This window comes from Bubalus bubalis, chromosome 8, assembly GCF_019923935.1.
Source record: "Bubalus bubalis isolate 160015118507 breed Murrah chromosome 8, NDDB_SH_1, whole genome shotgun sequence".
Classification (NCBI taxonomy): Eukaryota; Metazoa; Chordata; class Mammalia; order Artiodactyla; family Bovidae; genus Bubalus; species Bubalus bubalis.
Window position 1 is genome coordinate 94,510,953 of NC_059164.1, and position 16,399 is coordinate 94,527,351.

The 16,399-nt window shown below is 43.8% G+C and overlaps 1 protein-coding gene and 1 long non-coding RNA gene across 5 annotated transcripts in view; one reads left to right on the forward strand and one right to left on the reverse strand.

The window, feature by feature from the left end:
* The window catches only part of LOC123334871, a 43,956-nt gene extending 29,607 nt beyond the window's left edge, over positions 1-14,349 (reverse strand). The window contains exons 1-2 of the long non-coding RNA XR_006553068.2: positions 13,813-14,349; positions 12,836-12,925 (exon numbers count right to left, since the gene is read on the reverse strand). This is a non-coding gene — a long non-coding RNA (uncharacterized LOC123334871). The remainder of the gene's footprint in view (positions 1-12,835; positions 12,926-13,812) is intronic.
* MKLN1 (muskelin 1) overlaps positions 1-16,399 on the forward strand; it is a 382,035-nt gene that overhangs the window by 161,278 nt on the left and 204,358 nt on the right. For 2 of the 4 annotated variants that reach the window (XM_006047724.3, XM_044947182.2), the window contains exon 1: positions 14,498-14,648. The exons of 1 other annotated variant lie outside the window; for it this stretch is intronic. In XM_006047724.3, coding sequence (XP_006047786.1) covers positions 14,551-14,648 — 98 coding nt within the window. In that variant the 5' untranslated portion in view covers positions 14,498-14,550. Of the gene's footprint in view, positions 1-14,497; positions 14,649-16,399 lie in introns of those variants that run through there. One more of the 4 variants, XM_006047722.3, reaches the window with a different exon arrangement.

Consider the following 16,399-nt stretch of genomic DNA (forward strand, 5'->3'; position numbering starts at 1 on the left):
GGAGTGGCCGAGAGGGTCTATCGCACATCCGAGGTCAGGAGCGGCAGCTGAGAGGAGCTATCCCTCGTCCAAGGTCAGGGGCAGCGGCCGAGACAAGCTACCCCACGTCTGAGGTCAGGGGCAGTGGCCGAGAGGAGCTACCCCATGTCCAAGGAGTGGCGGCTGCACTGGCGCTGGAGGGCCAAGAGGAGCTACTCCACATTCAAGGTCAGGAGGGGTGACCTCGTCCAAGGAAAGGAGCAGCGGCTGCACTTTGCTGGAGCAGCCATGAAGAGATACCCTGTGTCTAACATAAGAGAAACCCAAGTAAGACAGCAGGTGTTGCAAGAGGGCATCAGAGGGCAGATACACTGAAACCATTATCACAGAAAACTAGCCAATCTGATCACATGGACCACAGCCTTGTCTAACTCAATGAAACTAAGCCATGCCGTGTGGGGCCACCCAAGACAGGTCATGGTGGAGAGGTCTGATAGAATGTTGTCCACTGGAGAAGGGAATGACAAACCACTTCAGTATTCTTGCCTTGAGAACCCAATGAACAGTATGAAAAGGCAAAATGATAGGATACTGAAAGAGGAACTCCCCAGGTTGGTAGGTGCCCAATATGCTACAGGAGATCAGAGGAGAAATAACTCCAGAAAGAATGAAGGGATGAAGCCAAAGCAAGAACAATACCCAGTTGTGGATGTGACTGGTGATAGAAGCAAGGTCTGATGCTGTAAGGAGCAATATTGCATAGGAACTTGGAATGTTAGGTCCATGAATCAAGGCAAATTGGAAGTGATCAAACAGGAGATGGTAAGAGTGAACACTGACATTCTAGGAATCAGCAAACTAAAATGGACTGGAATGGGTGAATTTAACTCAGATGACTGTTATATCTACTATTGTGGGCAGGAATCCCTCAGAAGAAATGGAGTAGCTGTCATAGTCAACAAAAGAGTCTGAAACGCAGTACTTGGATGCAATCTCAAAAACGACAGAATGATCTCTTTTCATTTCCAAGGCAAACCATTCAATATCACGGTGATCTAAGCTTATGCCCCAATCAGTAACACTGAAGAAGCTGAAGCTGAACGGTTCTATGAAGCCCTACAAGACCTTTTAGAACTAACACCCAAAACAGATGTCCTTTTCATTATAGGGGACTGGAATGCAAAAGTAGGAAGTCAAGAAACACCTGAGGTAACAAGCAAATTTGGCCTTGGACTACAGAATGAAGCAGGGCAAAGATTAATAGAGTTTTGCCAAGAGAACGCACTGGTCATAGCAAACACCCTCTTCCAACAACACAAGAGAAGACTCTACACATGGACATCACCAGATGGTCAACACCGAAATCAGATTGATTATATTTTTTGCAGCCAAAGATGGAGAAGCTCTATACAGTCAGCAAAAACAAGACCGGGAGCTGACTGTGGCTCAGATCATGAACTCCTTATTGCCAAATTCAGACTTAAATTGAAGAAAGTAGGGAAAACCACTAGACCATTCAGGTATGACCTAAATCAAATCCCTTATGATTATACAGCGGAAATGAGAAACAGATTTAACGGACTAGATCTGATAGAGTACCTGGTGAACTATGGACGGAGGTTTGTGACATTGTACAGGAGACAGGGATCAAGACCATCCCCATGGAAAAGAAATGAAACAAAGCAAATGGCTGTCCGAGGAGGCCTTACAAATAGCTGTGAAAAGAAGAGAAGTGGAAAAACAAAGGAGAAAAGGAAAGATATAACCATCTGAATGCAGAGTTCCAAAGAATAGCAAGGAGAGATAAGAAAGCCTTCCTCAGTGATCAATGCAAAGAAATAGAGGAAAACAACAGAATGTGAAAGACTAGAGATCTCTTCAAGAAAATTAAGAGATACCAAGGGAACATTTCATGCAAAAATGGGCTCGATAAAGGACAGAAATCGTATAGACCTAACAGAAGCAGAAGATATTAAGAAGAGGTGGCAAGAATACACAGAAGAACTGTACAAAAAAGATCTTCATGACCAAGATAATCATGATGGTGTGATCATTCACCTAGAGCCAGACATTGTGGAATGTGAAGTCAGGTGGGCCTTAGAAAGCATCACTATGAACAAAGCTAGTGGAGGTGATGGAATTCCAGTTGAGCTATTTCAAATCCTGAAAGATGATGCTGTGAAGGTGCTGCACTCAATATGCCAGCAAATTTGGAAAACTCAGCAGTGGCCACAGGACTGGAAAAGATCAGTTTTCATTCCAATCTCAAAGAAAGGCAATGCCAAATAATGGTCAAACTACCACACAATTGCACTCATCTCACACGCTAGTAAAGTAATGTTCAAAATTCTCCAAGCCAGGCTTCAGCAATAGGTGAACTAGGAACTTCCAGATGTTCAAGCTGGTTTTAGAAAAGGCAGAGGAACCAGAGATCAAATTGCTAACATCCACTGGATCATGGGAAAAGCAAGAGAGTTCCAGAAAAACATCTATTTCTGCTTTATTGAGTATGCCAAAGCCTTTGACTGTGTGGATCACAATAAACTGTGGAAGATTTTGAAAGAGATGAGAATACCAGACCAACTGACCTGCCTCTTGAGAAATTTGTATGCAGGTCAGGAAGCAACAGTTAGAACTGGACATGGAACAACAGACTGGTTCCAAATAGGAAAAGGAGTACATCAAGGCTGTATATTGTCATCCTGCTTATTTAACTTCTATGCAGAGTACATCATGAGAAACGCTGGGCTGGAAGAAGCACAAGCTGGAATCAAGATTGCAGGGAGAAATATCAATAACCTCAGATATGCAGATGACAGAAAGTGAAGAGGAATTAAAAAGCCTTATGGCAGAAAGTGAAGAGGAATTAAAAAGCCTCTTGATGAAAGTGAAAGAGGAGAGTGAAAAAGTTGGCATAAAGCTCAACATTCAGAAAACTAAGATCATGGCATCTGGTCCCATCACTTCATGGGAAATAGATGGGGAAACAGTGGAAACAGTGTCAGACTATTTTTGAGGGGGGCTCCAAAATCACTGCAGATGGTGACTGCAGCCATGAAATTAAAAGACGCTTACTCCTTGGAAGGAAAGTTATGACCAACCTAGATAGCATATTAAAAAGCAGAGATACTACTTTGCCAACATAGGTCCGTCTAGTCAAGGCTATGGTTTTTCCAGTGGTCATGTATGGATGCGAGAGTTGGACTGTGAAGAAAGCTGAGTGCTGAAGAATTGATGCTTTTGAACTGTGGTGTGGGAGAAGACTCTTGAGGGTCCCTTGGACTGCAAGGAGATCCAACCAGTCCATCCTAAAGGAGACCAGTCCTGGGTATTCATTGGAAGGACTGATGCTGAGGCTGAAACGCCAATACTTTGGCCACCTCATGTGAATAGTTGACTCATTGGAAAAGACTCTGATGCTGGGAGGGATTGGGGGCAGGAGGAGAAGGGGACGACAGAGGATGAGATGACTGGATGGCATCACCGACTCGATGGACATGAGTTTGAGTGAACTCCGGGAGTTGGTGATGGACAGGGAGGCCTGGCGTGCTGCGACTCATGGGGTCGCAAAGAGTTGGACACGACTGAGCGACTGAACTGAACTGACTGACCCACTGCAGTATTCTTGCCTAGAGAATTCCAAGGACAGAGAAGTCTGGCAGGCTACAGTCCATGGGGTTGCAAAAAGTCAGACATGACTGAACAACTAACACTTTCACAATTTTCAACTATGCTAATATTCTTAATGAGAAAAGATAGAGGAGGAAGCTGGAATTCCCAATCAGTCCTATCCTTTCATGCTAGGTAACATAGAGATATGTCCATGTATAGTGACCTGGAGTTAAACTTTCCTAGTGTAGAAAGGGATTCTAATAGGCTGACTTTCATGTGAAATAGGAAGAATAGATTGTTTTGAAGACCCAAAGGAGGGAATGCAAGTAGACCTATGGGATTGTTTCTAGATGATTCTACTATGTTCTGGAGGTAGCTTTAATAAGGAAATATGATATCTGACCTGTGGCCTTGCAGAGATAATGCTACTGCTAACCACTATGACTACCATTATGCTCTTATATTATATATGGTAATCCTGACTGCATATTAACCTGTTTAATATCTGTCTACTTGATTGTGAGTTCTTTAATAGCTAGGTGCCAGCACCTGGCACATAGTAGGTGTTTACTGAATCGATGCATCAACGTTTAAGCAGTCCAGGCAATAAAAGTGAGAGCAAGCAGGATGAAACAAGGGAGAAAAGACAGGAGCTAGTTCCATCTCCTCTTTCACAAAGGCCACGTTTAACCCTGACAGTGGTCATGGACAGCTGCACTGAAAGATCCTGACTTAATGAATCCCCTTAACCTCAAACATTTCTACCCAGAGGGCTGGGATACTTTATTTTTTTGAGTCACTTTCACTTTTCCCCAAAGACCATATGCTTCCAAATACACTAGAAATCAGTGTTAATTGCTTTTTGGAATATTATTTTGTCGGCTTCATTTAGATGTGGTAATTTGCAAAGCAACCCCCAGCAGCTGACAGTTCATCCATAGCTGTATGGTGTTCAGACATTTCCTGGGATTCCTGCCCACTGCCTAGGCAGTGTTTGCCAGGATTTGTGCTCACCTGGGATTAACTTGGAATCAGTAGTGCTTTGTTGTGTCTAGAATTTTTAAAATTCTGAAAGGGTAAAGGCCCAATCCTACTTAATCTAGAAAATAAAAGGGTAGTAACTTATAATTTAAGATTTAGCAGGTGCGTAAAGATCATCTCCTCCGTACTTGGTGGAAGAGGAAATTGCAGCTCTGACAGAGTCAATGACAAGGTCAGCTGGCTGGTAGCTGGGAGGTTGGGATTAGAATCTATGTTCTTTGTGGCACCAAACTGTGAGCTGGGGTCCTCTGGATTTACGCCTGTGTGGATATGAGTGTTCAAGTTACTATTTGTTTCTTTTTGAAGCTCTTTTCCCTGGCTAGAGACTTTCTGGTCCTCCTTCACACATGCTTCAAGGTCACAGCTCAGACCAAGGTGTTTACAGAAAAACTAGGCACTTATGAGAGGATTCATTGCCAGTCCCTGCACTTGCTGTGCCCTGGCTTCAACCAAGCTCAGCAAACCAAGGGAGGGATAAAGTGGTCCCTGGAAGGAGGAATTTCTCAGTTTAGATGCCAACAGGCGAAAGGATGAATTCTGCCTGACTTCTCCAGCAAGTGGAGGCTGCTGCCGCTGCTGCCACCTCCTGGGGAAAGAAAGACCTGAGCTTCATACCTGAAGCTAGTCTCAGGGTTCACCTGTGACTTGGGCAAAGGCCGCACTGGGGCTAGGCTGACGTTCCTTGGTTCTAGAAAATAAAAGGGATAGCCCTTTACTTAGAAAATATTAGTATTTGCTATTAATCTACTCCTTTTGGCAGCGTTGTGCTCAAAGAAATGATTTTAAACAGAGATGACAAAGTTGCAATTAATTAATATGCAAACCATGAGAAAACAGAAGTAAGGCTGAGGCAGAGCCTTAGGAAAACACCAGATTTGTCCTCTTGGCTTTCTGAATCCTAAATCCTGGGGGCATATTAGGAATGCATCCACCTGAGAATTGTATAATAGCGAGGACACATTGGAGTTTTAATCTGAGTTCACTTGCAGGGCTGCTCTGAGGATTAATTGAGATAATATATAGGTCCCATCACTTCATGACAAACAGAAGGGGAAAAAGTGTAGCCAGTGACAGACTTTATTTTCTTGGTCTCCAAAATCACTGCAGACAGTGACTGCAGCCATGAAATTAAAAGATGCTTGCTCCTTGGAAGGAAAGCTATGACAAATCTAGACAGCATATTAAAAAGCAGAGACATCACTTTGCTGACAAAGGTCCATATAGTCAAAGCTATGGTTTTTCCAATAGTCATGTACGAAATGTGAGAGTTGGACTGTAACAAAGGCTGAGTGCTAAAGAATTGATGCTTTTGAATTGTGGTGCTGGAGAAGACTCTCTTGACAGTCCCTTGGGCTGAAAGGAGATCAAACCAGTCAATCCTAAAGGAAATCGACCCTGACTATTCACTGGAAAGACTGATGCTGAATCTGAAGCTCCAATACTTTGGCCACCTGATGGGAAGGGTTGACTCACTGCAAAAGACCCTGATGCCGGGAAAGATTGAAGGCAAAAGGAGAAGTGGGTGGCAGAGGATGAGATGGTTAGATATCATCACTGACTCAATGGACATGAATTTGAGCAACCTCTGGGAGATACTGAAGGACAGGGAAGCCTTGCGTGGTGCAGTCATGAGGTCGCAGAGAGTTGGACATGACTTAGCGACTGAATAACACGTAAGTTCCTGGTATGCGAGAAAAGTTCAATGGGAATTATACTGAGGCAAATTTACTCTTCTGATGCCCATGGTGATTTTCTTCATTTACTGACCAGAAATTGATTGATAGCTGCCATGTCTTTAATTCTTTTCAGTCTTCTGACTATAGATGGTCCTTAGGCTAACTCATTTTATTTTTTAAAAATATAGTCATAAATTATTGCTAAGGACTAAATGTTTGTGGGCACCCCCCATCCACAATTCATATGCTGAAGCCCTAATCCCAATGCGCTGTTAGGTGGAGACAAGACCTGTGAAGTAACTAACTTTAGACACCATCAGTGGAGGCCCCGATGGGATTAGTGCCCTTACAAGAGGATGAAGAGATGAGAGCTCTTCTCCTTTGGCCATGTGAGGATACAGCAAGGAGGCAACCATCTGCAAGCTAGGAACAGGGCTCTCACCAGACACTGAATCTACTAGCACATTGATCCTGGACTTTCCAGCCTCCAAGTGCAAGAAATAAACATCTGTAGTTTAAGATGCCCAGTAAATGTTATTTTGTTATAGCAGCCTTTGTTATGTTGACTAAGAGAAAAAGTGGTAAAAAGAAGTGGGGGTGCTGCTGTAACAAATACCTAAAAATATGGAAGCAGCTTTGGAATTGGATAATGGGCAGAGGCTGGAAAATTTTTGAGCTATCTGCATAGAGGCAATTCTGGTGACAGCTCAGAAAGAGAAGAGAAGAGCTGGAGAGAATGCTTCCATCTTCTTAGGGAATATAAATAACCATGAATAGAATGTTGGTAGAAATATGAACAGTAAAGGCCATTTTGGTCTCAGATAGTAAAGGGGGAACATGTTATTGGAAACCAGAGGCAAGGGGATTCCTGTTATAAAGTGCCCAATACTTGGCTGAATTATGTTCAGGTTCTGGTGTTTTGTGGAAGGTAAGAACTGGCAGGTTATGAAATCTGGTATCTAGCTGAGGAAATTCCTAAGCAAAGTGTTGAAGGAGCTGCGTGGTTCCTCCTGATTACTTGCACAGCAAAATATAAGAAGAGAGAAATGAATTGATGATGGAACTTTTAAGCAAAATGGAACCAGAACTTAAAGACTTGGAAAATTCTCAGCCTGTCCATATTACAAAAAATGAGAAGCATGTTCTTTCTCATTTCATATCATAAAAAAAAAACGAGAAAGCAGGACTGATGGACTTCTTGGATTTTACAGGAGTGGGACCATAGAACTATTTAGTTGGAACATAAGCTATTCTTTAAGACAAGGGAAGACTCAAGATTTCCCTGGTGATCCAGTGGTTAGAACATGGCACTTTCACTGCTAAGGGCCAGGGTTCAGTCCCTGATAGAGGAACTAAGATCCTGTAACAAGCTACACAGTGTCTGCTCCCTCACCACCTCCCACCCCACCCAACAAAAGACAAGAATGACTCTGAAGGCAATTCAGAAATCACAGTTTTTAAAAGGTATGTGGATTGGGAAGTGGGGAGGATCACCTTGGTTTCAACAGGCCATACAGCCTCCAACAAAAATCTTGAGAACAAGGCTGCCACTTGATAGAGCCCTGGGTGGGTGTGTCTCGGGCTTGGCAGAGCTCCTGGGGCAGGGCTACTCCAGGTAGTCCAGAAGGTAGAGTGTCAAGCCCAAGGGATTAGTCTCTAGATTTAAGAGATCATGGAGTTTGCTTTGCTAGGTTTTGGACTTCCTTAGGACTCATTACCCCTCCCTTCTTTCTTCTTTCTCCCTTTTGGAATGGGAATGTCTCTTCTAGTCCTTTTGGTTTTACAGGTTCATAGCCGGAGAGGAATTTTGCCTCAGAATGTCTCACTCACATTTGATTTAGATGAGTTCCTGGACTTTATTTAGAGTTGATGCTGGAATAAGTTAAGATTTGGGGGGCTGTTGGGATGGAATGCATGTATTTTGTCTGTGAGGACATACATCTTGGGGGCCAGGAGTGAAAGCAAGAAGTTGGCTGTCTACAAACCAGGAAGAAGGCCCTCTCCAGATACCAATCTACTGGTGTCTTGATCTTGGACTTCCCAGTCTCTAGTATTGTGAGAAATAAATGTTTGTTGTTGAAGCCACCCAGTCTATGGTATTTTTGTTATAGCAGCCTAAACTAAGACAATGAGTGAGAAGAAATTCAGGAGGAACTAAGAGATTTAATTCAGGAATATTTTGGGGGTATCTACTGTGTGCTAGTTACAGAGGATTTAAAGAATAATGTAGCTGTAGACCTAAAAAGTTTCCATTAATTAGTGAGTAAGTGAAAGTCACTCTGTCGTGTCTGACTCTTTGTGACCCCATGGACTATACAGTCCATGGAATTCTCCAGGTCAGAATACTGGAATGTGTAGCCGTTCCCTTCTCCAGGGGGTCTTCCCAACCCAGGGATGGAACCCAGGTCTCCAGGTAGATTCTTTACCAGCTGAGTCACCAGGGAAGCCCAAGAATACTGGAGTGGGTAGCCTATCGCTTCTTGAGTGGATCTTCCTGAACCAGGAATCAAACTGGGGTCTCCTATATTGCAGGCAGATTCTTTACTGACTGAGCTAGTAGGGAAGCCCCTCCATTAATTATATTAGGGAAAAAGAGACTGAGAATTAGGTGCTTGGATTCTAATAGATTCAGATCTGCAAACAGCCCAGTTGTAAAATGACCTTAGATGTCACATTGAACATACTTGGGTATTAGTTTCTTCATATTATTATTGCATAATAATATTGTGAAGAGAAATTCTTCTTTTTACAGCAGGGCTTGCCTACCACATAGCAAGCACACTGAGTATTGTGTTGTGCCTCAACTCTCCTAACCAGCTGGAAATTGTTAAAGAAACCATGAACTTTGAATGATCCTGGTAAGCTAAAGCAAAACCCTTAAAGGGCCTATCTGAAGACTTTTTTCCCTGACCAATGAAGTATGGGGCTTGTTTTAACCAATTATATATACAAAGCTATTTAGAGTATTTGTTTGAATCTTTAATTAGTACAACATATTATGACAGCCCTTCCTAAAAATTAAAAAACACCTTTTCCCCCTCAGTCAGTTGGTTATGTTCCTTTGCCTGGAAATAAAGTCAGCTGGGTTTGTTTTGCTTTTAAACTCTTCATTATTTGACTATATCTTATCTTTGAACAGGCTTCCGTGGTGGCTCAGACAGTAAAGAATTTGCTTGCAATGCTGGAGCCCTGGGTTTGATCCCTGGGTTGGGAAGATCCTCTGGAGAAGGGAATGGCTACCCACTCCAGTATTCCTGCCTGGGGAATTCCATGGACAGAGGAGTCTGGCAGGCTACAGGCCATGGGGTTACAGAGTCAGATACAAGTGAGCAACTGACACTTTCAACACTAGCAACACTATCTTTGAATAACACTTTACAGTTTGCTCAGTCTCTTCCCACCTGAAAGGAATGGGGATCCTATCAAACAAGATGGGCTTTTTGAAACAGAGATTCTGGCTCTGTTACTGACTAGCTATATTTCCTTGGATAAGTTACTGTAACAGTTAGGGTCCCAGCTGGAAACAGATGGCATTCTCAAATTGGGCAATTGGAGAGGTTTAATAAAGGGACTATTTATAAAGATCTGAGAACATACTGGGAAACCACAGGGAGCATGGGGAGGGGTTGGTTACTGGAACCCAGTACCAGAGAGCTGTGTAGAGAGGCCACTTGGGAGGACTTGTGACCTTTGGTTGAAAGGACAGTCAGCCCACTGTGCTTCCAGTTAGAGAGGTCAGGGGAAGGCACACTCCAAGCTTACTCTCTTCCCTCCTACACATCTAGAAGGGCAAACTAAAGATAACAAACAATTAGTTAACCTTTCTGAGTCTTATTTTTCTTATTTGTGAAAAAGAGAATAACAATATTTCTCTCTCAGAGTTTTTGTGAGAATTAAAATGAGAACTTATAGCAAACAAGCTAGGCCCTCTTCTTTTGCTTGATTTTCAAACCTTCACTGTGAAGTAGACAGATTTTATTACAGCCACTTTGCAGTAGTGGAAAATGAGATGCTGAGAAGTTGTGACTTTCCCAAGGTCTCATAGCTGGAAAAGTAGCTGAACTGGGATTGCAAACAAGATTTTTGATGTATACTCTGGGTTTCTTTCCCTTACTACTCCGTATCCCTTGATCCCCTTCTGCAGAAGGCTGCCACAGATGGTTTCTTCTTTCTAGAGCTGCTATACCCAGAGCTATACTGACTCTGCTATTTAGAGAAAAATTGATTAACCCAGGAATCAGTGCCTAAGCTTGCACTGATTGGTAAGATATGAAGAAGGTTAAGTGCCTATTTGAGGTGGTCTGATATAAGACTGACCAATATAGATCCCCACATTGGATGCTTGGCAATTCTACTTGGATATCCATTAGGCTTCCATTATAGTACATTGAAGTCAGAATTCTTGATTGCTTCTACCTCAAAACTGTTCTAACCCTAAATCTTCCTCTTTCAGTTAAAAGCATCACTAGTTATTCAGTGGTGCAAACATGAAACACAGGAATCATCCTCTTTTCATTTCTTCCTGCCTTCCCTCCCTCATCAGCAAGTCTAGCTGGCTTTACTCCCAAAATACATGCCAATTCAACCACTTCTCTCTACCTCCTCTGTTAGTGCAAGCCACCATCTCTTCTTGCCTTGGCTTAACCTCTTGTCAAGTCTCCTCCCTCCAACTCTTGCCTCTTTCCATTCCATTTTCTGTTTTGCAGAGTGATTTGTACAAAATGTGAAGTGGATCACATGGCTTGAATCCTCCTATAGGTTTCCCCTTCACATTTCCATGTCATGACTCCTTACCACGACTATTAGGGCCTTATGTGTTCTGATTCTAGTCTCCCTCTCCATCACTATGCTACCACCACACTTTCTTCTTCAACAATTCCTCTCTCCCCTCAGGCCCATAGAGCTTACTTATTCTCTCTTCCCAGAATGTTTTTTATCAGCCTTTGCATGGGTGGCATTTTTGCACTGCACAGGTACTAGCTCAAACATTACCTTCTTAGAGACAGTTTCCCATCCGATCTAAATATTACTCCACTGTAGTCTTTTATTAGCACCGAAAATGTGCAGAATAAAATTATCTTGTTGACTTGTTTACTACATTTATTATATGTTGGCCTGTCAGGATGTAAGCTTCATGAAAGCAGGGTCCTTGTCTGGCTTATCTGTTTATCCCTGCCTCCCTAGCCTCTAGGACAGGGCCTGGCATATCACAGCCTCTCAATAAATCTTTTTCTTTTTTGCAGGAAAAGACAGTGACTGGTGATAAGCCAAATATAATCAGTTACTCTCTCTGAGCAGTATTTGTTATGAGAAACATGTTGAGACATTATCAGGGAGTAAAGGATGATTTCTATTAGGAGATGATAAGATAACTGGATTACTAGAGCTGTTGATCCCTGAAAAATGATTATCCATTGTCCAGTTTTCCATGAGGTCACCAATATATACTAATCTTTGAGTGTGGGGAACTAGAATGGCTGCCTACAGTTTCCAGGCCTTTCCCAGTATCGTTACAATAAACCCCATCAACTAAGGCAATTCCCCAAAGGCAGAGGAGGTAAATACGTACCCTTAGGAGATCTGAACTATGGCTGACTTCCGTAGATTTTGAAATTTCTTTAGTCTTCTATTTCATCTTAACATTTATATGAATTTTGGGTTCAGAATCATAACATCCCTATCTGTATTTTTGTTAACATATGAATGCTTTAAATTATTGTACCATTTGTGAAATCTGTGGCACAGGAAAGCCATGCTATCCTGGATCTTTACATTCTATGAGGCTATCATACCTCAGGGATACATTTTTGTAGTTTGAGAAGTCCCTGGCATTCTTATTCCTTTTTAGCACAATTAATTCATTCTCCAATAAATATTTATTGAACACCCACTATACACAAGACTAACAGGATTAAGGATACATCTATGAACAAAATATGCATGAATCCTACCTTCAAGGGAGTTATAGTTTAGGAGAGAATGAGAAATAAAGAGGAAATCAAAATGTATTGTGATGTTTGCTACAATAAGGAAGGAAGCTGAAGGTGACAAGAGAAATGTAAAAAAAAAAAATGGCACCTAACCCCAAAACAGGTGATGACAACCAATTTTCCAGAATGAAATAATCTGGCAAACAAACAGAATTTAGCAAGATGAAGAAAGTGGGGAGAGTACTCCAAGCTTGGCTTAGACTAAGCCCTAGAGACCAGAGAGAGCACAGAATTATAGGCGCCAATTCAGTCAGTGTGTTAGTTTAGTGTGGCTGGAGTAAGGAGTGCAAAGGAGAAAGGAGAGAGGGAAGACTAGACAGGTAATCAAAGCAGGATATGAAACGCCTATGCTAAGGACTTTCAGCGTTACCCGAAGGGAATAGAAAGTAACTGAAAAGAGTCCAAAACTAATTCCGAGTCCCAAACTAATTGAACTGAGTTATTATCTTAACCTTTATCTTAACCTTTTCCTCTTAAAAGTATCCCCCCCCCCACCCCCGCCCAAATAACCACTAATCATCTTTGGAACTAACTTACCTTCTCTGGCCTCTTCCACTGTCTCTGTAGTCCCAATTTCATTTCTGGGATTATAGCATTATGTCAAGAACCAAATACTTTTCTAACATGCTGCAACACACAGAACACGTATGATTTTTTAAAGATTAACATACTGTTGCCTTTCTATATGGCATTCTCTATCTGAGATGCTAGTGGAGGCCACTACCAAGTTCTCCCCTGTGGAAGCTGGAAGTCAGGAAAGGATTTGGGGAAGTTTGGGCAGATTGGAAAAGGAAATGGCAACCCACTCGGGTACTTAATCACTTTGGGCAGATTAAGGATTATAATGGGAAAAGAATACAATGAGAGTACCAAGGTGTTTCAACTCGGTCATTCACTACAAAAAAAAAACAAAAACTGCTTTGCTTGAGTTTTTCCATCAGTCAGGTCAGGTGGAAACGAAGATGCTGTGCAGCAGGAGTAGAACCTCTTAGACAAGGAGAGAAGAGTTCTTGGTGTTGAAGTGGCTAAGACAAGGAATAGATATGCCCAATGCTAACCAACAGGTATTTGATGGGAACACGACCTAAAGCTGCTAGATATTTCAAGTCAAGTGTTCCTTTTTTTGATAAGAAGCCGATGTGATGCCCATGGGCTTGCCTGGTGGCTCAGATGCTAAAGAATCTGCCTGCAATGTGGGAGACCTGGGTTTGATTCCTGGGTTGCGAAGATTCCCCTGGAGGAGGGGATGGCAACGCACTCCAGTATTCCTGCCTGGAGAATCCCATGGACAGAGGAGCCTGGCAGGCTGAGAGGTCTATGGGGTCTATGACTCTTTGGGGTCGCAAAGTGTAGGATACGACTGAGCGACTAAGCACACACACAATGACCATATGGAATTCCGAGCATACGGGCTGTTAGTCCCTCTGGTCATCTTCTTGAAACTCTCAGTCTCTTGCTCTTTCAGAATTTGGGGGCTAAATAAGTATCTGTCAGCTTAATGTAGGCAGACTTACCAGCTGGAAGAATGACGACACCAAGCTTCCCGACTCCTTCAGGGTTTTTCTGGCCTCTGGGCGAATGTCATTACTGAGCAAACGGATTGCGCAAGACGGGTCTGAGCGGGCTCCCAACAGATGCTTACCACGAAGGGCCTCACACACTGAAAACTGAGCAGGGCGAGAGGACACTCGAGACTTTCCTCTTCCTGTCTCCATGTGACTATGTGGACCAGGCGACAAGACATTTAAAACCAGGACAACTCCAGAAGGAAGGGCCGTTAGCTGTGCCACTGGTTTCCTTCAATGCGTTTCCTTAAAGAATTTAGAAACTGCAGTAAGCCGTGGTTTCCAGTCTCACTGGCGGTCCCCTCTCCAAGTTCTTCTCATTTTCCCATCCTGGCCCATAACTACAATTTATTTCTTTTCACAATATTTTTGGCCTTTCCCTTACCTCTGCTTTCAAGAAAAGTCATTTAAGCCACTCCTTTACAAGCCCCACTGGAGAGCCCCTCAAGGTGCTCTCCCTCCAAGGCCAGTTTCCGCCAGTCAGTCATTCAGGAGAGTTCAGCGGCGGAGACCCCCAGAGTGAATAGCCAACCCTCGTGCATCTCACTGCTTCAGGCAGCGCTCACGACGCGAGACTCGGAGAGCTGATCGCCCAGGCGGGCCGCGGCCCCTTTAAGTGCAGGCCACGCCCCTTCCCTCCTCTCGGCTAGGCGGGCGGTCGGTGGCGGCTGCTTCGGTGCTGACAAGATGGCGGCTGGCGGGGCTGTTGCTGCGGCGCCCGAGTGCCGGCTTCTGCCCTACGCGCTACACAAGTGGAGCTCCTTCTCCTCCACCTACCTTCCCGAGTAAGTGCCGAGTCCTGGGCTCGTGCTGCCCTACTGTTCGGCGTAAGCACGGCTCGGGCAGGGGGGCCGTGGAGGGCAGCCGCGCCGAGAGGCCCAGGCGGGGCCTGGTGAGGGGGACGCGCGGCCTCCGGAGTCTCAGTGCAGCTGCCAAGAGCCCTTGCCAGCCCCCGCCTCGGGGAGGGGTTAGGATTCGGAGAGCAAGGTCGGGGTGAAAGGGGCGAGGTATGTGGCGGCGCCGGGACGCGTAGGACAGCGGGGAGCCAGGTGATGCTGCGGCCGTGTTTGGGAGTTGAGAAGGGCTTGGGGGCGGGCAGCTCAGGGACGTGAAGGCAGGAGTCGGGGCTCTCAGGGTCGGGACCGCGGACAAACTGGTGAAGATGTCTAAGGGCGCCGAGGGCCCCGGAGACGTGGGGGGAAGGTTCAGTCGGTTGCTGCCGGGACCAAGTGTAAGGCTGAGAAGAGTGATTCTTCCTGGGGGAGGGGGGCGGTGGTCATTAAAAGCGATTAGCTCCAGAGGAGTGGTAAAAGTCACAGGCGGCCGAAAAGTTGTGAAGTCTTTGCAAGTGGGGATACGTTGTAGGATTTGCAGAGGGTACCTTTTCCGGTTGGTAGTTCTGAAAAAGAGAGTGGGCAGGAGAGGCATTACAGAAGAGTTCCATTATATGATGGCTCAGAGCTTAGATTTATGTAAACACAGACCAACTTCCCAGCCCAGAAGCTCAAATACAAACAAAAAAGTCTGACTTTAATGAATCTTGACTTCCAATACTCACTCGGTCTGAATCCCCAACTTAGGTGTTAAAAAGAATTGCAGAAAAACTATGTTTTTCTGTAGCAGATTGCTTCTGAAATGCTGACAGTACTTTGGTTCAGTATTTATTTAGCTTTAGCTCGTCTTGGAGAGAAGGAGCAAAGCGAACTCCAGTTTTATCAATACATACTGATAGAGAAACGAGCTTAGTGAAGTTTTAAGATCTGTGCAGACCCTGAAGAAAAGTGCTGGTTGTCCCCCTGGACCATCATTTTACAAGTCCAGAAATGATTTTATGAGCAAAACAAGTTGCAAATCATCTGTTTTTATGTTACTGAACAAATAAAGTGACTAGATATGTGAAGCATAACTCAAAAGTTTGCCACCTATATTTCAAAAGTTCTTCACGCTTTCTCAAATGTGATTTCTCGAGTCAAATCAGTCAAAAATCTAAAAATGGATCTATAACCGCAAGAATCTAACTCTCTTGACTGCCAGCCCATTGTACTGTTCTCCAGGTCAAGGGTTGGCAGTAAGGCCTTTAGTAGGATGTGGTTCAGTGAAGGATGCCAAGTGACCTGTGGCCTGATGTGGCCTGTGTGTCCTGTTGATGGCTGCTGTGTGACTGTGTCCCTGACTGATAATGACATCCTACTTTTAATGTGAGAGTAAACCAGGTAAACATTCCAGCCCTCAGCTGGAGTTGAAATGTGTCCCTTGGTACTTGACTTCTGATTTTCAGGGCTTACTAAATTGTTGAGTCTGAAGGTAATCATCATTTTTCTGTACCCAAAGTTAGGATCACATAGAGTTGGGAAATGGTTTGGCATTGTTTGATCTAATAACTCTGGGAACATTTTCCTGGTTTCAAGTTAGACTGCTTCTAGGATTTCACTCCTTAAATTTCTGTTCATGGGGTGAGACTTGGGTATCATAAGTCTTATCTGAGTTAGGAATAAAAAGGGAAACGTAGGTTTTAAGCAGGCAGTGATTTAGTGGG